The sequence below is a fragment of the Phalacrocorax aristotelis genome, chromosome 1, assembly GCF_949628215.1.
Source record: "Phalacrocorax aristotelis chromosome 1, bGulAri2.1, whole genome shotgun sequence".
In the NCBI taxonomy this organism is placed as follows: Eukaryota; Metazoa; Chordata; class Aves; order Suliformes; family Phalacrocoracidae; genus Phalacrocorax; species Phalacrocorax aristotelis.
Genome location: NC_134276.1, coordinates 177,899,083 through 177,924,377, shown reverse-complemented (window position 1 = coordinate 177,924,377; position 25,295 = coordinate 177,899,083). Strand labels below are relative to the sequence as shown.

General features: G+C 38.9%; 1 protein-coding gene across 1 annotated transcript in view; it reads left to right on the top strand.

Moving 5' to 3' along the window:
- TRHDE (thyrotropin releasing hormone degrading enzyme) overlaps positions 1 to 25,295 on the top strand; it is a 216,237-nt gene that overhangs the window by 131,182 nt on the left and 59,760 nt on the right. Inside the window, exons 8-9 of the mRNA XM_075080790.1 lie at positions 10,344 to 10,409; positions 12,912 to 13,099. Of these exons, the coding sequence (XP_074936891.1) occupies positions 10,344 to 10,409; positions 12,912 to 13,099 (254 nt within the window). The remainder of the gene's footprint in view (positions 1 to 10,343; positions 10,410 to 12,911; positions 13,100 to 25,295) is intronic.

The window sequence follows — 25,295 nt, the reverse complement described above, 5'->3', positions numbered from 1 at the left end:
CGGTACATGGAGAGAGAGGGACTCTAGCTGCTAGGTCACCTAAAGTTGATCAGTGCTAGGAAAAGAGCATGGTCCTGAAACAAGATACCTTTCCTTCTGACCTTTAGACCTCTGCTCCAGTGCACGGGGACAGCAGAGCTTTTAAAAGGAAAGAGTGCCAAGAAGAGACAAAATGCGATATTTTTCCATACTTTTCTTCTGGTGTTGAGTAAAATTTTGGAAAAGAATTAGATCTGAGGCAGACATTTTGAAGACAAGATTTCAGCTCAACCAGTTAACATTTTGGCCATATTGAAGGTCCCAGCAGGGATAGTTATAAAGAGTGATACTGGCAGGTGCTGCTGAACCTCCGTAGCCGGCAGTGTCCCCATGGCCATGTTCAGAGCAACGTTACAGTCAGTGTCACCTTCATTAGAAGGAAGTCGTGCTGTCCTTCAGCTAGGGTAACGTGTTGTTTCATTGCTCCACTGATAAAGGTTCTTACAAAAACAATTAGTATACACACAATTTACCTAACTTGTTCTTTCCTCAGAACAGGATTGCCCTTTATGACAATGTTACAATCAGCCATATTACAGATACTGCGTACATATTCATTTGGTATACTTTCAGTGAGCTTCTCTTATTTTGTTGCATGTGAAATTCAGTTATGACTGTTTTCTCCTTCATTTTTATTACAGGCATTATTAAGAGGAAGAGTGATAGGTATGAATTCTCAGATAACGTCAGTGGGCTGAGCGTCTATTTAAGAAAATGTTTTCTTTCAAAATAAAATTATACTGTTTTCCTGATAGGAGCTCAGTGGCAACCTCGCCTCTGTTGCTATGAGGCAGCACAATGGACTTTTCAGGGTGCTGGAGTACATGTTTTCTGTGCAATTCTGCCGTCCTCTTGCAATCAAAATTTCCATTAGCTTTTTAGAAGTCAGGAGGGATATTTGCAGCACTAAGATTGCAGGATTGAACTCCTAGTTAACACTTCATACACATTGGAAATTAAATAAATCTACTTCTGTTTAGCCCAGTGGAAGACATTCAGAAAAAAGCTGAATCCCTACTGGATAAAACAGGCCATCATCAAAACTTTCTCCTCTTTCTCTTCCTTCTCCTTCTCCTCCTCCTCCTCCCTCTTCCTCTTCCTATTCTTTCTCTTTCTCCATATACATTTAAAGTTCAGTTACTGTAGCTAGGTAGACACAGTAGCATATAGCCAGATGTAAATGCTAATGATTTTTAAGGTGTCTTCATTTTGTGAAATTAAATGCATCTCTAGTGACTGTATTGTATGATGGTCTTTTGCCCCATGAGAAACATTTGCTCGATTGATAAAAACAACAGACAACTTATAAGCAAGGTCGAAGCTTCACTGTTCCTGCTTTCCTATCTGTTATTCATTGTTACTGTACAAATATTGCAAGTCGTTATGATCTAGATAGTGACATGTAAATCATACTTACAATAAGTTTTCTCAAGTGATTTATGGTGACCTTTTCGTAGTAAGTAGCATTAATTTCTTTCCAATTCTGGGACTTTTATAGAAAAAAGGATTACAGAGAAGTATGCAGAGATTTTTTGCCTGGTTAGCAATCCCTGGGCATAGTTCAAGTTAATACAGAGGAATGAACAGCCAACCTGTCACAATTAGCAGGTGCCATCCAAATATCTCTGGAAAACATTCCATCATTTTTCTGTGTGCATTAAAAATATATTTTCTGAGCGATAGCTGGTTTTAATGTATGTGTTCATCACTCACTCTGATTCAAATGTATTGTACAATCAAACAAGGCAGAACTAAAATGAATGTACAAATTCAGTCAAATATATGCAGTTCAATTTCAAAAAGTACTTTGTTTCTGTAAGATTTGTTCTGAGCTCAGTAGTTTAGTACCGCTACCAAATAATACATCAAAGACATTTTTCTTTAAAGCCAAGCTTAATATACTAGCAGGTGTCTCACCACACAGCAGATAGCATCAGACTCTGCTAGGCAATAACTCTGCAGTCCTTCTAACTGCTCCCTTTAGACTTCACATGCAAAGTGTTTTGCCGCCACACTGCAATTGCTGTTGCTGTGTTTCAAAATGGAACCTCTTTCCTCCTCATGTTAACAGCTAATAGGTGAAGCTGAATTTTGCAAAGGGAATAAACATCTCCATTTAATAATTCTGATCTTTTAATAAGGATTCCCAGCAAAGCAGGCTATATTTTAAAGTATCTGGAAATTTTCCCGAGTACAAATTTTGAATTTGTTTTAGATGCCCCATTCACATTGGATTCAGTGACTTGCAATGCAGAAGATGCATTAATTGCAAAATTGTGTTTCTTACAGTGGTTTGAGGTTTGATTCTTGTCTGGCGTTGGAATGAAAATGGCAGGGCCATATTGATTTCAGCTGGGTTACTTCTGATTTGTGGTACTGGTCTCTTATCAACAGAAAGCAGGTAGAGCGAAGAAAGCAGTCCCATTGACTTAATGACGGCTCTTGGCTCTTTGTTTCCCATACTGGTTTCTCTTGTGTCTCAGCCTAGACGGCACGCTGTTTGGGAAAGGACACAGGTCCTATCTGCATCTTCTAAATGAACGTTATACTTCGAACACTGTGGATGAGATACTCTTAAGATTGCCCTAATTCTTCTCCCACTGAAATCAATACTAAAAATCCCATTGACCCATATAATGCCAGAAATGTCAGTTCTACTGATCTGATTATTGTTAGAGCGTATGTGAGTATTATGAATTACAAAGGAAAAAGGACAAAGTAAAATACTATAATTATGTGGCCTATTCAGCATCATTGGCTCTAGAAAAAATTAAGATTTATCTCCATATATGGTTCCAGTATCACTCTTCCTGATTAGTAGTTATAGCTTGCTGTTTGGATATAATGATTTAATTGCAGATATGACATGTTGACAGTGGATATTTTCCAGTTGCTGCTGATTGCGAGCATTGTATCACTGTTGTGTGTGAAAAAAATTCTAAACATACCTTTTGAAAATAGAGGGCTGGAATTTCAGCTGGTGTACATTAATGGGATTCCACTGATTTCCTTCCCTAGGATTTTATGCATTGACTGAATAGTAGCCCAAAGAGAAGGCAAAACACAAATGAAGTGAATACTTGCATGATGCCTCTGAGGTTTGTTGCACACCTCTCAGGCTTCTTTTTAACTTCTTTTTACCTATTCGTGAGTTTGAATCTAGAAGTTAGCTAAGAAGTTCCTGGTAGTGGACATTTTAAACACTGCTTTCCTGTGGTAATTATTGGGAACATTGAAAGTGTTACTTGCTCTTAAGAAATTTTAATTGCTTAATGCAGCTAATGGTAAAAATACAGGCTGGATAAATTAGCAATTGAGAAAGTGTGATTGTATATGGAGCAGATAAAAGAATTATTTTGTGGTGTTATTTAAAGAAAAAGACAAATCATATTTGGAGAAAATGAGAAAAAAATACCCACCCACCCCACCCTACCCCAGTCCTATCTGCCAGGCCTGGACATCTTACAAGGACACCACTTTCAGAAAATGAAGAGACATGTAGAATTACTGATGACTTAAAATATTTTGGTAAATTTCTATGTGGAACAGATTCAACAGGTAGCTCCACTGATATGTGTAGAATTATTAGAAATAAGGAGAAAAAAAGATTATCCTTTGCAGCTATATTCTTTCATTGTTCAAAGTGGTGTAAAATTCTGATTCAGAGTTTTATTTTCAATGCCAAATAAACAAGGTTTAAGCTGTGTTTATACAGGGACACACAAAAGTTGACTCGAAGTAGCTGAAGGTGTGAATTGTGATTGGATTGATTAAACCTCATTGTAGCCCCATGTGGGCACTTTCAAAACTGAAATTCATGGTAGTGTTTTCATTGTCACTTGAAGTCACTGAGTTTAGTCTACTTCAGTTCTGAATGACAGTTGTCCACACATAAGGTTTAATTAATGAAGGTTAACAAATTCACTGTAAAAATTAGCTTATTGATGAGGAATGATAGCATCAACCATTAGCTGAATGAACATTTGAAAAGAACATTTGAACATCACTTTTAGAGAAATGCACTTCAAAATAAACTTTTTTGTTTCCTTTAAATGTGATAAATTGATAATCTTCCTCTTAACTGTCTTCTGAAATCACCACTGTGTTTCTTTCGGTCTGGCATCTTTCTTAATACTCGGCACATACTTGGGCAGGACACCGGCTTAGAACCACCCTTCTGTTTTCCTCAATACTACCTCCAGGTGCTCATTCCCATCTCTGCATGGCCACCCAGTGCCACTTCATTTGTACTAGTGGAAGAGTTCGGAGTCCTTTTTGGTAAACTTCATCAAGGAATGAAGGGTGTCCTTCGTGCAGAATGATAGATCTACTTCCTATACAGGCCATTACAGGGGTCAAGTTTGCAAAGTAGCCTCACAAACAAGGGGATGGGGACAAGGAGGGGGAGAGGTTGTGGAAGGTACTTAGTCTGGCTGTACCACCACAGTGTCATCAGACTGTAGCTCAAGGGAGGTACAGGAATGCATTTGATGCTGTTTCTGTATATAAAACAGATGTGATAATTTTAGTACTAGGTGGGGACTATCTACACTGCAGGCATGGCCTTACACTCCTTATGTGCTTGCTGTTTCAATATAATTTTGTTGCTGTTTTTTGTAGGTTGAAATACTTTTTTAGTTAGTTTAATTCATGGCTTGTTGGCCAGTAAGTAACTTCTTTTTTTTTTGCCGGAGGAACACATTTTAATGCAATAATAAATTAAAGTATAGGAAGGGTACCAACATTTTTTATCCTCCAATAGAACTCACTCATGAAAGTTGAAGTATATTCCATGACTCTAGTGTATTCTGTAGGTTGTCCCTTTCTGACAAGACTGCCTCAAAGCAGTTTTGGGTACTCTTAGTAAAAATGATGTCGAGGGTGAAGAAGATGCTTGGATTACTTGACCTGGAAAAATCTGTTTCCAAGGTTTTTTTTGGCTGGCTTTGCAGTACTGCTTTGATAAGTGGTCTGATCACAGCTGTTCTTTCAATTTGGAGGTAGCTCTGCAGCTTGACTCACTGGTACAAATTAATTCTGACACAAATAGAGTTAACCTCCATTTAATTTGCCTTATACAATGTTTACCATGACCAATAAGGTGAATTTCCCTACTCCTCATTTTGTACTCGACTGCTTGTCTGACTGCCCATTCAGGAGGTTGATCACTTCTCTTCCTTAAGGCTCTTTCTCAAGGGTTAGTCTGTTGTACAGCTGGAAAGTACTGCAAACCTAGTTGACTATTTTAGCTTTTCTATTCAGTAGTCTTCCTCTCTTCTTACAGAAATCTTCACTTCTTTGTAGCGTGCTGGTAGTGCTTTACCACTGGTTCTAACTCCATCTTCCTTGTCACCACTGCAAACATATGCAGTACCTTCCTCAATTGTTTTTATTTGAATGTTAGGCAATGTCAAGATAATATGTGATAGCAGCTTTGATGTTAGCAGTGTTAAGGAAAGGGGGAAAAAAGGTGGCATGTTATACTCAGTGAGTCAGCATCTGTCAGATGGTGTCTGGTGCCTTAAGGTTAGGTGCACGAATTTCTGGGAAGACAAACACACTGGATTTGATAGCTGGAGCCTCAGAGCCTGATTTCCACCTGAACAAAATGTTTTTATTAGTAGCTCTAAATCTTTGGTGACATAGAGCAGTCATGTATAAAACTGTTCAACAAGAACATATTGTAGGCTGAAGGGAGGAGGATGTGCACCCAGGAGTAGGAATGTAATACAAAAGAGGGAGGTGAAGGCAAGACTGTTGTTTCCTCAGCCCTGAGAAATGAGGGTATTCAGAGGAACGTAGCCAAAAGAATTTGAAGCCAAAATATTTTGCTACTTTTTCCTCACTCATCTTATATAGCGGAATTTCCCAGTTATCTTTAGGAGAAAAAGTAAGTTATTCAATGTTAATCTGTTTCAGATCTCAGCACCACTTACGTAAGTCGGGAGCTGTTCCTTCAGCCAACCAATCAACTTCATACAGATAAGCTGAGAAAGGAGTTTGGTCCTAGAATTGATGTTTCAGTTCCTGGTTATAGATCTGAAGTCTCCCCTGAAAGTAAGATACATGTTTGGAGACTTATTCCCCCTTTACACTTGTTTAACCTCTTTGCATTTATCAGCCACTACCTTTTATTAGTTGTGAGTGTTATCATGTTTCAATGGTGGGGTAGTTCATTTTTTCAACATCAAGAGGCTCAATCCCTCGCAGCCCTGAGAGAGCTAAGACTGTAAAGGGATAAAAAACTTTTTTCCTTTTAAATAATCTCCTTTTCTTAAAAAAGTCTAATACAATAAAAGGCCTACAAGCTTAATCAATACAGCATTATCTTTCAAAATCCTTTAGCAGTTTTCACTGTACTTCTATTTCTACTACTGTTCAAGCTATATGTTTCAGTACTCAAGTAGGAAAATAATTTCAAAAGCCTTGAGCCTTTTTATTTTTTTTTGGGGGGGCGGGGTTAAGATTACGATTTGGCGATGACTTATAGTCTAGATCAGCTGGGACTTTTTGCAAGATCTTAGGTTTTGGTTGTGCAGCAATTGGACTTTGTTTTCATGGCGTAACAGATTCTGGAATTTTTTTTTATTTGATATTAAAAATTAGTAAAACACACGTCAGAAAACCACATTGTCTAATTAAATTTTTTTTAACTGGTAGAAGTGATCATATGCCGTTATTCTTCTTGGCAAAGAATGGCTTCATGTTTTAATGCCAAAATGTTACAAAGAATATTACAAGAGGATATTTGCTGAAAATGTAAAACCAAATGATAAATTTTGTGTGTGTGTGTTTGGTTAAATGTTGAGTGATGCTTCACTAGTGCCTGTGAACTCTCTACTTTCCCCGTGACAAAGTTTAGAGGTGGCATTACAGTGAAGGTGAAAGGGGGAGTTTTAGAAGAGTGCTCTTGACTCTTGGGTTGTTGAAAAAGTTTTCATGCCATCTTTTCTCCTCACACATACCATAGTGTTATAGCTGAAAGTTAGGAAGGTGGCTGAAGCTACCTTCATGCTCCAGCATACTCTAGTTGATGGAACAGCTTTTGTAAGACTTGTGAGTTTATGATGGGAAGCAGCTTTTCTGCCAGATGCTTCTGGGCATATGTGTTTATGGGAAAGTGGCTTTAAGTCACTTTACCTCCTTTGGAGCTGTGCTGAGTGCAGCTTAGATTCAGACAGCTGTGTTTTCAGTGTCATCCTCCTTTTCTGTTCTGTGGCTTGTATCTCTTCTCTGCTTGCTTTGGTTCTTTTCTATTCAATGTAAAGGCGAGGGGGTGGCCAATACTCCTGCCCTGGAGAATTACAGAGAATGAGAGCATGTCTTCTGCCCCTTTTCAAGCTACTTAAGGCTTAGATATGGGTCCCCAAGAGCAAAACTGGATTCTATTTCTGCTTCTTCCATCCTTAGAACAGATAAGTAGGGTATGTATAGATCTTTGGCTCCTATTTTAATACTTCCTGGGATGTATTTGATGCTGATATGTATAAGATTTTTCTCGTCCTTTTTAGGTTGAGTGCTGTCCATGAAAGGTACTTCAAGAGAGGCTGGTAATTTGGTAATGAAAGTTCAGGCTGAATCATGGTAACCCTAGCTAACTTAGAAGTCAACAGCGTAGATGGTGATTGCAAAATGTAACTTTGCAGCATAGCTGGGAGTGGTTGGGTCTGGTGGTGGTCTCAGTATAAAACCAAGCTCTGGTGTGAGGACACATATGATGCAGATCTCTAAAAGCATGAATGGCTGGGGGAGAGAGAAGCAGGGAACAGTAATGCACTGTGTCTTCTAGTGCCGGAGCTAGGGAGCAGCAGATGAAACCAGCAGATGGGCAGATGTTTGAAACGGGTATCTTCACAGGACAGATCGCTAAAGTGTGAAATGGCTTTTTATAAAGTGTTGCAAATGCTAAAAATTTATATGGATTCGGAAAGCAGCTGGCCAAATTCACAGAAGAGAACTATGAAATATAAAGACACTAATCTGCTTCGGATTCTTTGTGCCAAGAAGTGCTGGTCGATGGGAGAGCATACTAAGGAAGTATCACTGTATACTTGTCCTGTTTTATACCTTTTCTAGGTGTCTACTACTGGTTATTGTTGCAAACAGGATACTGATATCTAAGGATGTTTGATGGGACCTGGTTCAGTAACCTTTTGCTCTCATGCCTGTAGAAAGTTCACTCAGATTTTGGATTGCAATGTGGATTTAATATTGGAAGCATGTTTTGATGCACACTGTCACTTAGAACTGCTTTTTGTGTGGTATGCCTTTGGTAACACCCCTGGTTTGATGGTATGTATATAGTCTCAATGCAGCTTTCATGGAGTAATGGAAAAATGGATGATTAAGTCGTATGGTAGCAGGACTGTACTCGTATGTTGTGTTTATAATTGTATTTTCTTATTTCATTGTAAATGTTAGGATTCCTTTTGTTTTCCTTTGTGTGATAAACATGCTAGATTGGAAGATAATAAATTTGTAACTAAGTGACAAGCCACATCTAAACCTCCCAGTCAGTGTATTGCGAGAAGAAAACAAAAGAAAAGTGCAGAAGCATTTCATCTCTTTGCAGTCTTTCTGAACGCAAAATGTAAAAGTCAAATTTAATGTCTAATGTTAGATTGGTAAACAGGATTATTGCCTGGATGGGATAAACCCTCAAGTGTTCCACCCATTTTATTTTGCTGTGTAACAATTCTGAAAGCAACTCTCAGAAGGACCAATACATGCAGCATTTTCTAGTACCGCTTAGAATGCACATGTATATTTGTTATTTATTTACCTCATCCCACTTTTGTTTATTCCTATTTTAGCTTTTTAATTTGCAATTCAACTTCCTTAGCTTTAAAAGCTATTGAATATTTCACTGTGCCTTAAATGATTCTGTATTTTTAGACAAAATGGAAGCACAGTGTGCTATGGGTACAGCCTATATAATATTGTCTTTTTTCCAAGTTAGTCTCATGACATGGTTAAGACTCAGCACTGCATTTACAGAGTCAGTGTTCTCATTTAGCCTTCCTAGCCTGTGATTAAATGGGAGTTGCTGCTTCTTGTACTATGAGTTGGCTGACAAAAGCTAAATCTGTCACAGGTGCTACAATTTGTGTATCAGAAAATTTGCTTTCCAAATACTAATTATTCCCAAAGTATCTTACTTCACACAAAGCACAGATAACAGAGTCAGCAAATTTGTCCCAGTTTTATCATCGTGCTGTAAATTAGAGTTTCTCTCCTACCATTGTGTAAAGTTAAGATGGTAGAAATTCAAATGCAGAACTCATTGATTTACCTGTGATGTGGTTTTTTGCTTAATTCTTCCAATCAAAACACTTGAAATGTATGTTATTCAAATAACCATTGCTGAATTGCACTTCTGTAATTGAATGAGCTGTTGTCTAGGGATGTAGGATGGTGGGAAACTAACAGTGCTGTCTCTCCAGATGTCATTAAAAATTGGAAGCACTTTGTGCCTGAAAGGCCCAGACCTAACCTGGTCATATGCTTAAACTATTAATTTGGGAAGTTAATTTAATATGATGGTAGCTTATCAGGAATTATCTTTCTGGTTGCTATGGGAAAAGAATGGACCCTCAGTCATTGAAACTATGGCTGAATAAATGAAAGCATTCAGATATAACCTCCTCAGACTCTGAGTCAAGTATGCAGTGAAAACAGACGTGTAGGTACCTGCGCACAAACAGTGAGCTGGTTTTCTGTCACCCCTCTTCGACTGCTGCCTGTCGTGAAGAGCCTTTGTGACAATCTGTTACAGCCCCAGTTGCCCGTATGGTGTATTTTGACATTGAAGAGCCAGGATCTCTCTAAATAAGAGTTTGTAGTTCAGGTAGGCTATTGCTCAGTTAAATCTTCTGTAACAAATCTAGCTGTCAGCCAAGTGAGCAAATTTTTGATACTAGACACAGAATGACCTGCTGAAATAGCAACTGGAACTATGTTTCAGCAGCTTCTCCTTTCATTGCCAAGAATTACCTAGGAACCCCTCTGAGATTAGACAAGTATTTTAAATGTATATTCAAAATATTTAGCTTATAGAGTGACTTACACAGAAAAAGAAGAGCATTGAATGTTGTAAATGAAATTTTTAGCAACAATTTTTGTATTGTAAACTAGCTTAAGAAACTGTTTATTTACTCCCTTAGGATGAACATATTGTATATTTCTAGATTTCTGACAAATGCAAACATTGATGTGATTTAACTTCTACTAGCGGTGATTCACAGCTCTAGTTGTTTGGCTTGTGTATAGTAATACTGATTTGTACTTTTATTTTATTTCTGTAGGACTATTTAACCATTCACAAGTATGGCAATGCAGCCAGAAATGATCTCTGGAACACACTGTCAAAGGTAAAATGCTTTAATCTATTGCACTGAGAGAGAAGCAGGAATTTACTGTGGTATTTTTCTTGGTGAGGTTAGGAGTGAATAGTGCATGTTGAGAGTTTCAGACCCCAGAGCAAATATAAAAATTGATGCAAAGAAATTGCATCTGAGTTAACCTAGTGGCAACGTTAAAATATTTTTTTTGCAGCATTTCTATTCTTTCTTATGTTAGAATAAGTTTCCTTGCTTGTGCTATGTCATTGATGTGCAGTAAAAGGTACTTCATGGAATCTGCTATCATTGACCTTAGCGGCAGCACGCTGAGGCCCATAAGCTGGAAAGCACATGAACGTGCTAAGCTTTGGCATTTACATCGGGTGTGTTTGTGATTTTGTACGGAGTTATGATTTGTGTGAAGGACAAAACTGTCAAAGCTTTAAAGTTTAGTGTAAACAGATAACTACTGTAGCATTTGGCATGCTATAGAGACATAGTTGCTATGTCAATGCTCCCTTTGGTTGCTATGCCCAAGCTCGGCTTGAGTTTCTACAGGCTGGTCCAGGGTTCTATAAGGGCAGAGTTTAATTTTCATAAAGTGAGCCAAGCATGCCTGAATTTCTTGCCTACAGAGCTAGTCTGGGCACTCCAAAATAAAGACAAAGTGCAATCCAATGTAGAGTACAGTCAGGGAGTTTGGGCACAAACACCAACTCAAGCCATGTGTAGATGTGGTAATCTAGTTGTGACTATTGACACCAAAGCTGGCATTCAGCTGGAGGTCAAGACATCTGCATTTATCTAGACAAGCAGGTATATACCTAGGTGTCCAAGCTCCACTTGTTGTCAGTGAGAGCTGCATTCAGTTGCCTGTTCATACATCTGACAATGTTTACCTTAATTTATCCTACCTGGCTTCCAGCTGCCATATGAGATAAGTATGTCTGCTGTAGGTCCCCCAGTTCTGCAATGTCGTGTTGAATATTTTAGGACATCTCATTTGACACTTGGTGAATAGGAGCAACTGGAGTCCCAGAAACCTATTCAATACAGTCAGCAGGGCATAGAGAGCAATTCAGGTGACTAGCCACTTCGTGATTGTTTTTAAATGAGTCCGAACCACTGACTCTTGACTGGGGACTTAAGATAGTTGTTCAAGGATAGCAACTAGTGCCAGATTAAGTGCAGTAGGGTGTTGAAGACATTCAGGTGGGTCTAATCGATTTCATGCATGATCTGTTGGGAAATCTGTACCCTTCTGGAGTGGCAGGTCAAGGTCAACTGACATTAGCCACCTCTGTTTGGGCAACTGAACTGAGTCCTGTATCTGTATTGACTGTTAATGAGAGTTGAGATGTGTAACATATAGTCAGGCTCATAAATCTGTGTCTTAATCTGAAGTTGAGTGCTACTGCAAAAGTTTTTCTTGCTCCTCACCTGGTGTTTTCCTCTGTTAAAGCCTTTAGGACAGTTCTGGGCAATGGGAGGTCAGAGAGATGAATGTAACTTTGAAAACTTCGATGAACAGCAGAACCCACAGCTGATAAAATAGAACAAAAATGAGACTGTATTCTAGTCCATAACCACTACGGCTATACTGTATGCTCAAATCTATTATTAAGGCTAATAATTCCATTTGCCTCACCTGTGAGCACGTTTGTTGCCAGCCGCATTGTTCCTATTGTGTTGCAGTTGCAGTTTCAGTTCTGAAGACTTCTTGCTGGGTTCTGCTTGTATTCGTCAGAGGCTGCTCAGTCTGTGATCTAGGACTGTTCGGCAGCTAGGGACATTTCCGTCGCTGAAGAACAAATGATGCCTGTCATTCTCCTCATATCCAGTCTCATCTCCCATGATGCCATAGTATCTCTTTTTGTTTCAGATGAAAATCCACTTGTAAAACAGAATTTTTATTGGCATGCGGTATCAAATATGAACACATTAATCCTCCGTGTGTTATGACAGGTGCAGTTTATGAAGGAGCTGGGGATGTCTTTGTATTCATGGCCTCACTTTGGACATGAGGGAGAGTATTTTCAAATAACTAGTCTTTTGATCTTCAGAACAGAGAAGCTCTGTACTTTTAGCAATCAGGCCCTTTGAATATGCCTTATTGTAGGTACCCTAGATAAACTAAAACGGAGATTTTTTTAACCTTAGTTGGTCAAGAATATCTTTTGGAGACAGCCACCCGGTATTTCTGTGGCTCATGTTAAAACCCTGTAAAGCAGGTTGCTGCTTCTGTTACAGCAAAAGTGCATGAATAATCTGGGAAACGTCTTTTTGACTGTCACTCTCTCCTCTGGCAAGATTGCCCAACATTTATTTTTGAGATATACAGAGACTGTTAGTTAAATGATGTAGTGTGTGTGTACTGGGTGTAAATGTGTGTGCGTGCATGTGCGATGATTATTTAAACCTCTAAAACTAATTATGGTCTCCAGGATAAAAAAAAAAATAATAAAAAAAGAGGTTTGTATGTTGGATGATGGTATTGCTTCAACATATTGAAACTTTCATTTTTTCTTGAAGGCTTTAAATAGGGTTGGAAAATCTGTAAATATCCAAGAAGTAATGGATCAATGGACACTACAGATGGGTTATCCTGTTATCACTATCTTGGGAAATGAAACTGCGGACAATGTCATAGTGATCTCCCAAGCGCGTTTTGTTTATGATAGTGATGCTAAACCCAAGGATCCTGCCCTTGGATACAACAGGTACTTACATTCTCAGTGAATAACTTTCAAGAGGCTGTAGTTGTTTAAGCGCTTTATATGTGTGTTTTTATGAAGATGGCTCTTTAGAAATCTCTGAGCTTTGCTTGGTATCAATAGCATGTGGTGGCCCTTCCATTTGAACTGTAGTTGAGACTAACTAAAATAATTGAAAAAATCATTAGAGTAATAGAACAAGATAAAACTTTTAATGTGTCCATTTGCATCCTGACAGTTCTCTCGATGACGTCTTGCATCACACATCTGTTTCTTCTCCTTTTGATTTTGTCACACTCCATAAAGTAATCTGGAATGTGGTTAGAATGTCCGATACTTCTTTTTAACTAATTCTTTAGAGTAGACCTCTCCACTCTCATACATCAAGTAGACAGAGGTAACTGTGTTTCGGGTTTATACCTCACTTGACTTCGGAAGGAGTCAAGAGCTGAACTGGACTTCTCTACAAAGTGGGGGATTCCAGCTGTTCCAATTTTGAAGCCAGCTGAACTGGTCCTGTGTGGACTGTTACATTGGCTGAAATCAGCAGGCATTTATGTATCTCTACTCCTACTTTTTTTCCACATCTTTTTCCTCCCTGCTCCCAGCTGACTCCACACAGCTCCTTCATCCCAGAGACAAGCTGAAATTCCTGGGTGATGCTGGGGAATCCTCATCTTATTGTTTAAAGCAGTTTTGGCATCGTATTTTAAAGCCAAAGATAGAGAGCTGATGCTAGAGAATTTCAGTTTTGCCTTAGGAGCTTCTGTGTTCACCTCTTCATGCTCAGTGGGAAATGCTCTCCACCTTGAGTATCCTGTGCTTGTCCAGTAGATTTAAATCATTAAAAGGTAAAATTCAATACCAAATTTTGGTTGACATGTCTGGAGCTTATAGAATATTCCTGTTGAGGAAGCCCTAAAAATATAGTAACATTTACTGGGAAATGTTTAGAAGTTCATTATCTTTTTTTAGAACATTAATATTTTAGAACTTAAACGTGACACAGATATATATAAAAATTGTTGTTTTTCTGGCTGTATTGGAACAACCTAGCAGGGTATTAAGCATCTGTTTAAGTTCTGGACTGAAATTAGTTCCTTTGTGAAAAAGAGCTAAAACAAGCGAACGTAGACTGTTGGAAGTGTTCATGATTCACATTTCAGTGCAGCGTGAGAGTGATTCTCCCTTATTTACTTGAAAATTTCTTTTGTGCAAGTGTATATATGCATAATGTAATGTGAGTGGATTTTCCTACTCAGAAAACGAGAGATTATTAGTTTTTTGATTGATTAAAATGGAGATGTTAAGACTTTTACTTACTGTAGAGACTTTCTTAAATAGATTTGCCAGGCACTCAGTATTGATTGTAATAACTACTACTGTAATTCATGAGTAAAGACTACTGGATGCATAAATGTTTTGTAAGGTGGAACATCAGGCATGAGAATAAGACTTAGTTTTATTTTCATGTGACATTAATTCAGAATTGAAACTATCTTGAGGTACATGGAAGGGTAGCGCTCTGCACCAACAGGGTAAGTTACACTGAATTTCTCAGGAGATTTTTTCTACCTATTTTATTACAATTATGATTTCTAAGCACGGGAAGTAAGATTTAGTGCTGTAGACAGCACTGAAAAAGATATCGGCATGGACCCTGCCAGGAATTTACTGTCCTAACAGGCAGTACAGTACATATTATATGTATCACCTATAGAAAAGTCTGTTTCCCATTCTCTTCCCCCTTTGGGGTCATTTTTCTCTGTGCTTCCGTGTCCTTTTAACCACATATGGGAGAGAAGCCCCTTGCCAAGGAAGGCTTTACAGATGGAATGCTTACTCCAGCCAGTTAGATGATAGAGCTAGTTTGCCACTTCCCAGTTAAAGTTATTTGAAAGTCATGTTATGTGAGTATAAATACCAAAGAACAGGAACCATGTACATTTAGCAAAAGCTGAAACTTGCCTATGCTGTTCACCTTTCAAGAATCATCCACCAATTTATATTAAAGTCCTATGGCTTAGTTATCAATTAGTGTCCAGAGTATTACAGCAATGACCATGCAATTCATTGGTCCACTGCCCACAGGCACGTGGGGCTTGGTGTGCACAATGGCTCTGTGTCATTACATGTCCTTTCACACCATCAAATTAAGTAGAAGAACAAGATTGGCAAACTGAAAATAAATTTACTCTTTCTGTCAGCAATAATCTAGATCTTTTTCAGGGTATTTTTGTGGGGTTTTTTCCATTGGAAAAGTCACTATTATTCAATTATTGTGAAAGCAGTAGTGAGGGAAAATCACATTAATGTGATGTCATTTGGTAATTCACGATGCATTAATCTACCTTGGTTTTTAACATTGCAAGAGCTGAAGTTTGTATAACATGACACAAAGGGGCCAATTTTTCTACAAGTACACAGAGCGCGGGTGATAACTGGAATGGAAACAGCACGTTGATGGATGTTCAGCACTATGGTGAAATGCTGATTCTGCAGGTGGTTTTGCTCAAGAAGTTGGCAAGGGTTTACTGACATTCAGCAGGGCCTGATAGCACAGGTAGATGTTGTGGGAGGCACAGAGGTGTATATATACACATATAACTTCAGCTGCACACTTTGGGTGTGTTACCTATCAGTGGCCTAATTCACAGTCCAATAAAGTCGGTGCTCATCTCCCCTGCATGACCCATGAATTAGGCGTTGGATGCATGGCTCCCTGGGGAATCATAATAGGCACTGTAAATAACAGGGAGCAAATGGTATTTATGCCACGTCTGAGGCCATGCTCTTGCAGGGCAGCAACATTAGGGTATTTTATCTATGGATTAATCGTGATGACCATTTTAAAGAGTAGAGCTGCACAAAATGGAGAAAAAAGTACAGGTCCAGGCCTTTTCAAGAGTTTATCATCTAAACAGACAACACGATATGCACTGGAAGGCTCCAGGGAAGGCTCTTAAAGCATCAATATGCCATATAGTCTTTAGTTATCCAGAGGTGGGGCTGTAGTTTGGCATGGCACAGCAATAAACGTCAGTTCTGTTGCCTTCAAAGTGGTGAGGAGTTTAAAATTCTGGTTCAGACCCTCTCTAGGCAAATTTAACTTTGCCTTATTTTAGAAAGAGTCACTTCAGAGCAGGTCTTTCAGATGTATCTGCTGCATAGGAAATGTAAATAAGAGGCAACTGGATATTTCAGAACCATTCTAGTTTTATAAAATGACTGTGCTTTTCTTTATGCTATGTATTTATGCAGCAATTAGCTGTTAAAAATGAAATGTGAAGCAGCATATTTAATTTTTCTCTCTGAAATCATATAGAGGAATATAGAAGCAGCAAGCAGATTTTTCTAAGTGATAAACGGTAAAAGTGAAAATTGTTGATACCATTGGCAGTGGTTTACTCCTAGTTCTGCCTAGTACATTACTATAAGCGTCTTTAATTCTACTGCAGAAGAGAATGATTACATAGAGTTGATTTTCCCATCTCATGTACGGTTGGACTCCCTGTCTCTATAACTGAGGAAAAATGTGTTTAAAGGCCCATATATATAAAAACTGTGATTTATTTGTGTGCATAGAATCGACTGTGTGGCATGCTAAGCTCTAACATTTGGCCTGAAATTATAGAAAGTGTACATTTCACTTCTTTGCAAACTGAACATAGATTTTACTTGACACTTATGCCTTTACATGATCCATAGTTCTCATTTTATGAGAAAATAAAACTAACAATGACAGACACCATTTCTAGGAATGCCATTCCTCAGAAGGGCCAAAATCACCGTCTTTGATTTGAATGTCGAAACCTGTGTTTGGTACAATGTTTCAGTAGCAATTTCAGCTTATCCAAGCAAAAGTTTAAAACTCCTGTAATAACTGTATAATTCATATTCTTCCCCTCAATAACAATCCTTTAGTTTTGTGTCAGTTCAGTCCTGGACTCCTGTGTACACCTGTGAGAACAGATTATGCCCTTACATTATAAGGCTACAGGGGAGGAGGTGATATTCCATCTGACAGGCTTCTGTGGGTTTCCCTGCTGACAGAGAAAACGATGATTTTAAGGCACCAGTCTCATCCATCATTACAAGAATGGCTCACAGATATGACAAGAAATCTTATGAAAAATAATTTGTGGTCTAGACAATAAACTAATCAGTTCTGATGAAATCCATAAACCTTTTATATACTATACTGAAGAGCAGACCAAAGCTTTCTGGTTACGACTGTAAGTTTTGCCTTTTAAAAATACACAGAGCTTCAAAAGTGGAGAAATAACCTTTCCAGTGTTATCAAAATAATTAAGTTCATGTTGCTGAGGTAATATTCACTTGTATAGTGTTCTTATCATGCACGCAGTTTCCATAACTAATCTTTGCTTGTTCATGATAATATCCTAAGGGGAAAAGTCTTGCTATGCGTTGAACACAGCTAGCCGTGAGGAAAGACAAAAAAGGAAGAGGTAACAATCAGGATATGGACAGGGTATTCATACGTGCTGTAGTATGGTAATACTGGGTGCCTTTCTTCGTGTGGCTAGACTAGGAAAAATTCAGTCCAACGGTGCAAGCCAGGGACATGACCAGCAAAATTAGAGCTGTACAGACTCATGGGTCTAACACCATGTAGTAATTACGAACAACTGAAAGTCTTTGCAACAGGCAGCAGAGCTGCCCAGCAGTCACTTCACTCCAAGGTGAACAACTAACTGCAGAATTTATTCCCCTTCAAGTCTCTTCTGAATTTCCTACACAAAGCTCATCTATTCAGGCTTTGTAGAAGAAGGGCTGTGCTTGTCCTTTTACTGGTAATTATTTGAACAGTAAAAGCATAGCTGTGTTTGGATATTGCCCTGTGCATTCTTACTTATTTGTATGGCATTATCACTTGAGCAGTGATGAGGAACTTACTCTGTCCACTTATCAGCTGAGGAGCTGGTTAAACACAAACCAAAATGTTAGAAGCACAATGGGAATGCTGATAAGCATCTTTGAGATCTTCTTGGAGCAATTGCAGACTAATGTAGCGTATGTAGTATTAATTATGTAATAAAAAGGACCATAATATGGGCAAATATTGTTCCATAAGCTGAGGAAAAAGGGCTAACAAAATATAAATAGAAAAAGAAGTACTCATTTACCTTCCCATCTCTGGAAGATATCCTCTAATCTTCCATTTTCTCATGTCCTTTGAGTGTTTTCTTGTTATGCCTTTCATCTTTACTATACCTGAAAGATTATGCTTATATCAGCGTTTCTACTAGAAACAACTTTTGTGTTGTTGCCTAGGGAGTAGCTGTGGTACCCTGGTTCATCTTGACTGACATGAGTACCTCTATATCAGCTATAATAACGATGAAGGGAATTGGCTCCAGGAGAGGAAGGTACTAGTATTAGGCACAGAGGAAATGGAATTATGAGGAACGAGATCAAGAAATCAAAAATCCTTAGTGGAGCACAGAGCTGTGTGTGAACACAGCCAGATATTGATTTAACCAGCTTTTTTGCTGGTCAAGCGGGGACTTGAAAATACTTGTTCTTGCAGGAGAGTGAAAAAGTGGGGGGAGCTGCTTCTCTTCCCATGTACACTGGTGTTTAGGAGAGGACAGCTCTATGACACCAATAGATTTTGTCCCTCGGTGTGCATAGGGACAGTCCTTAACCCCAGCTGCCTCAGAGAGGACAAGTGCTGGGCAGAGTGCCGCTCCTCCAAATGAGCAGGCAGAAGAGCTGCTTCTGTGGGTGACCTAGAGGAAGCCTGCCCACCTGCCTGGGGTGTGTGCGGGAGGAATGCCTTCCTGTTGGATGCTGGTGTTTGCCAGCCCAACACTCGTGCCGCGTGCTGCCTGCTGCAATAGGATTTCTTCTGCTGTAGAAACCACTAGAAAGTCCCCAGTCTTTCATCTTGCCTTTGTCAGAGGCTCTTCTGATTGTTCCATTATTATTAAATCGGAATGGGAAGTGCTCTTAAATTTTGTTCCTGCACATATCTGTGCTCATTTCTCTTCAGCAAGATTTTGCTGCTAGTAAAGATGTCGGAAATGCCAGTTGTAATTTAACACTTTATTCCCAAAATCATTTCACAGCTTGTATTTGCAAGAAACGCTTCTCACTAGGCAAACTTCCCCAAAAGTTGTCTATATATGGCTCTGGTGTGCTGTATATAGGCAACTTTCAGTGTTAGAAATTGCAGAATGCTGAAGACTACAAAATTGGTGTATTGTGTCATTGCTTCCTGTGCAGTGGCACCACTCGTATCCTGACAGAAATTAGGCTGACAGGGAAAATCTGCTGCTGTATTTTATTATCACTGCAGACTGTGTCACTTTCCTCACCTTATTTGCTAATGCTAACTCTCAGGAATTGCTAGATACCCAAACTAGTTAATTAACTCATATTAATTAAATCAATTCCGTGGTGAGGAAAGGGCCACGTACTTGAGGCACTGTGTTTTAATTCAGAGTGAGGTAGGGAGGCAAAGAGGAGAATCAGGGCATCAGTGCTGGTGGGGAGCTGCCTAACATGCAGGGGGAGGGACAGGGAACGCTGTATGGCAGGGAGCAGACATGAGCAGGAGTTGGGAGCAATAAAGTTGTGTGGCTGGAATAGGCAAATACGGAGAACCAGGGAAATGGAGAAGGTGGTTAAGATGGGGGTTTTAGTGAAGTAAAGAGCAGATTGGGGAACACCTAAACAGCATTTGGCAGAGACGAGGGTAATGGAAGGGATGAAGGTGGATGAATGTCATATATTGTTGGCTTTGTAAAAATCAGAGATATGGATTCCCCATTGCAGATCAGAGGATGAAACTATTAACATGCTTCCTTCTTTACCTCTTCTTCCCTTTGCTTTCTTAAGTTGCTAACAATTGACTTTTTTTCTTATCTCTGTATGTGAGCCTTCACAGTCAATAGTAGAATCTAAGATTTTATGGAGAATCTATTTTGGTGAGGGATTTTTAGGGACGTTTACTGTGGAAGGAGAAACTATCATAGGAATTATATTTTAATCTTACTTAAATTCACAATATTCTGAGGAGAAATCAGAAAGGAACATTGGAATACACTGAAAAAATGTTTGGTACTAGGTCTCTGAGAACATATTGGAGATTTGTAGGCATAGCTAAAATACTACTCTTATTCCTACTAGGAGGGTCCCTCCTCAGCTCTTAACACATCCTTCCCCTCCTAATTATGTTCAGATAAATCTCAGATCTGCATTCTGTAGTCAAGGGACTATACTCATGGGTAAAGGACAACACTGAGATGAGGTTTGCATGATCAGCACCACGTGTGCAATTCTACAAGGACATTTTGCACTGGTGCAAGACGGAACAGAGGATGCCAGAGAGATTAAGGGCCTTTATTGGAGGGTAAAGGGGTGGCTGTTAGAACAGACACTTAACACTGCTTAAAGCCAGCTCCTTTCTATCCATCTCTGACTCAACACCCAAAATTGCTTGTCACTTTTGAAAACGAAGTCCTTTGTGTTTTAGTGTAAAAAGATAATGTTAGACAGTGAGGAGAAATCATGTACTGACAAAGAATTTGTGGTATTTGTTCTTTGCCCACAATATTTTTCTAAATTTAGTAAGGTACTCTGCTAGCACTGACACTGAAATGAGTCAATTTTAAAGAGCCCCATAATATTTATAACCACCTCATTTATAATTTATTTTGGTATGAGATGTTAAGCTAAAATTGCACAGAACATTGTACAAGGTTTAGTAATCAGATAATTATGATCAGATATTATTATCAGACAATGCATTTTTTTTCTTTTCAGATTAAGTAATTTATTTCAAATTAACTTATTTGAATTACCTTGTGTCCACCCCTAAAAAAGCAGTCACACCAAAGACGAGTGGGGTTTGTACGAGGTGGCTTAAGACATATAGCCATTTTCTAACAGAATATGCATACTGTCATCTTAAGAGGGTCCCACAGCGTAGAGCCACACATGGGCTCTTTTTCATGCTAGTGCAGCTGTTACAGCATTGAAACCTTTTCTTATGTCTGGGACTTCATGGTTTCATTGCATTGGTAAAGGCATTATATTTGGCATAAGACTCCTGAAGAATGTAAATTGATTTCCCTATTTCAGCACTAGGATTTATTGCTGAAAGTTATTCCAAAGATTCTTGTAAAATCCTGGAAGAATTAGGACTATGACAGAATAAAGGAAAACCACAAAATCTGCATTGCTTTTAAACATGTTAATCCCTGTTCTGACTACAGGTGAATTACAGTGTCAATGATTGTATTAAAATATGTGCCTCTAAAATAGATTCCAGAAATACTGTATTGACATTGAAAATATTTTTCACTCTGTATCATTTTGTTTAGATCCTTATACAGAAAAAACCCAAATGATCCACGGTCTATTCTAGAAATAGTTGCTCTTAGAAGCAACTATCAACCCTTATTTTAGAATATACCAATATGAATGCCTTTTTAACATGACTTTCTAAATGAAAGCATACTTGATAGATAAATATATTAAATTAGCAGCTGTATTGAGTGAGAACTGCAAATAAAGAGGCTTACTATCAGAAGCAAGTCACCTCAGAAGTGCTAGACTTCAAGACTAGAATATAAGCTTCCTAGTCACCCTTTCACCCAGTTCTAAATATTTCTCTAAACTATAAACATTATCCATAGTTTCTTCCATGTATGCAGCTAAGTATAATTCGTATTCAAAATTATAACAAGCCTACAATTCCAAATACTAACCAAATCCTCAAGTTTTGCTTCTCTCTGAAATATATATTAGGCGGATCCAACTACACATCCAATCAGAGCCTTTGAAAACATCAGACAAAGTAGATAAATTCTAGTAGGTAAAAGGCAAGACTGCTCTACCAAGTGATTTCCGTTCATCTATGAGGCACCTACTGAGTTCACTTTTATTAAAAATTTGCGATACTCTTCAAACACTGACACCTCAGGTGTGGAGCCCATTCAGATCCACCAGGTGGTCAAGCTGTTCTCTGCCTGGCAGCACCTATCAAGAGCTGACCCCATTGGGTTGTTTTGGTTGGTAGGTTGCTCTGACTGAAAAATTGAATTCCTCCATAGGTGAAGCATTAGTGAGAAAGAAGAAACTGATACAAAAACTCAGGTTTTGACATTTGAATATAGATGGTAACAGGAAGACCATTAATTTCTGAGTAACGTCTGCCTCAGTTGCAGTTTTGTTATCTGCTTAGACAATAGTGCATGTGCATTACATGGCATCCTAACTTCCTTATGTCTGGACTCATAGATGAAAAAATACAGTGTGTATTATGGTCAGATAGAGCTCCCTAAAGACTGTGCTGGAACACTATCTTTAATTCACAGAGTCCACCAAAATCCAAATTCTGGAAATGCCTCTGCCCAGCATAGTCCATAATGATTTTGGAGTAAACACGTCCACAATCATAGAATCATAGAATCATAGAATCGTTAAGGTTGGAAAAGAACCTTAAGATCATCGAGTCCAACCGCTAACCTATCACTGCCAAGTCCACCACTAAACCATATCCTCAAGCACCACGTCTACTCTTCTTTTAAATACCTCCAGGGATGGAGACTCAACCACCTCCCTGGGCAGCCTGTTCCAATGCCTGACAACCCTTTCGGTGAAGAAGTTTTTCCTAATATCCAACCTAAACTTCCCCTGGTGCAGCTTGAGGCCATTTCCTCTCGTCCTATAGCTTGTTACTAGGGAGAAGAGACCAACCCCCGCCTCGCTACAACCTCCTTTCACGTAGTTGTAGAGAGCGAGAAGGTCTCCCCTGAGCCTCCTCTTCTCCAGACTAAACAACCCCAGCTCCCTCAGCCGCTCCTCATAAGAGTTGTTCTCTAGACCCTTCACCAACTTCGTTGCCCTCCTCTGGACATGCTCCAGCACCTCAGTGGCCTTCTTTTCCTTTCAATATTTTTCTAGTTAGTCATATAGTCATTGCTATTAACTTCTCTGTCCCTTTTTTTGCCTTAGGTTACCATTTTCTTGTTGGCCAGTGTGTTAGTCTTGGGTGAGGACAGAACAACTGGAACCCCAGGATCCCAACCTTAGCACCATTTCCTTTCCTTATTTTGCTCAAGTCCACCAAACCCTGGATATGCATTCCACAATTAATGTGGTGTGACACACTTGCCGCGTCCTGCTCTCTTCATTTCCTCACTGCATACAGTGCAGCAGTCAGAAATAGTCTTTCTGCAGGACTTGTGAAAGTCCTGTCCAATTCAGACACCAGCAGACTCCAGTTAATAAAACCTAAGTGCTGTCCTTTTTGAATTCAAGTTAGCTAACTGCAATTTCTTATTTGATTAAAAAGTCTGCTGTTGTCTGCTTTTCCATGACACTTGTACAGGAATCCAACTTAATCAGTTACCTTTACCAGTGTTTTTCACCTGTTTCTCATTGCTTGTGCTAAAGCTCTTGTTCTCACTCTGAACATGGGAATGAACATCACTCTGGGCATATCCAGATCACCAATCATACCTCCAAGCTGCGCACAGTTGATCTTAATTACTTCAAATTGTTCTCCTTTATCCATTTTTCGTCTTGTATTTGTCTTTGCTACAAAGTTAGTGAAATCTTCCCTTCCTATCTGCCATCTTCTGTGCTGACAGGGTACAAGGAATCCCTTGGAATCCTGGTCAGTGTAGGAGGTGTAATACTTGTGAGAGCAGGAATAACATCATCTTCTCTTGTGTTGTGCCTCTGGGCACAGCCTACAGTCACTTTGCTGGCACATATTAAATCTAATGAAATCTCTGTGTTCTTCGGTCTTGTGAGAATGATATTCAGAATATGAATATCATCAGCTTCTTATCCATTAAACAGAACATTGTAGAATCACACTTAATAAAAGTATGTGATATTCACATGAGCTTCCCTTGGAACCTGAAATACTCTTTACTGAATGAGATACTATATATACTATATAATAACCTCAGAATATCTCTATGATGCTTTAAAATTATCTTTCCCAACACAATCTCTCTAGACAGTGTGGCTTACAAAATGTTACCCTGGTACTGTTGAGTTCTGCTTCACATATAATCTCTTTCTCTAGTAGGAAGCTCTAAAGCTGTTCTGCTGTTCAACAACTTTCACTTGTTTCCCCCGACCACCTTACGTCTACTTGTGCTCTCCCCCTAGGAATAACTGCTTCCGGGTATCATGGCAACAAGGCTTGTAATTTTGTAGATTAGTTGAATACACTTTCAGGTTTTCTGTTAACAATTTATCTTTGAATCCTCCATTATCTTAATATTCAGAATTCACTGGAAAAAAAAAAAAAGAAAAGGCCTTCTTTCGCCATGCCAACAGAAATTGCAGTTGTCTTGGCAAGGAGAAGAAATGAGAGATGTCTACTCTCTTCCTACTGTACTGATTTAATGTCCAAACTTCACACTGTCCTTTAGTTAGTTCACGTTGTCAACGTTCTGTGCCCTTTATTTTATAATAGGCTTTAAGGTTATTAGCCAGAAGCTTTTGCAGCCGTGCAGCTAAATACTTCTTTTACTGGCCATTATTTGTATATGTCTCTGCAGATCAGTCAAGTATGCAACTGAAGTAAAAATACAAATCTTTAATTCTTAGATTTCATTTTGTTCTGTAAGATTTACTTGCTTTCCAAAAGGTCACGTTTTATCATTACTTTTATTACATGTTCTTTTGTCTCTGAAATCCCAACAGCATGAGTTCATGTGGATGGCTTACAGCAAGGTATTCCCTTGGTAAGAAATGCCCCTGCTGGCATTCTAACCTAATCAAGGAATCGTCACTGTTGGCAAAGGCCGCACGGGGAAGGTGTCTCCCCCTCAGACTCAGTGCTGCTCATCAAGCATATGTCTCTGTGTACATGAAATTTCAGTATTCTCCATCTGGAGAGCTGAGAATGGGGAAATAATGCCAAGGAGTCCTTGCTCCGTTTCTCAGCTTCAGCCGCTCTGGATGTACCAGATTTTTAACTTTAACTGAAGAGAGAGTGTTGACATTTTGGATATTAAGTTCTGGTGGTAAAAACAAGGAGCCGGGTGTCTTAACCAGTCAGTTTTACTCCTGAGTTTTCTTTTTATCCTTTTTGCTCTTAAATTATTTTTATGCCTCACTTTATCTCTGTGTTAAATAGCTTTAGTCATATCCTTCAGTGATATGAAGTCTCAGACTGTTATGTTCTCAAAATACTTTACAAGGATTA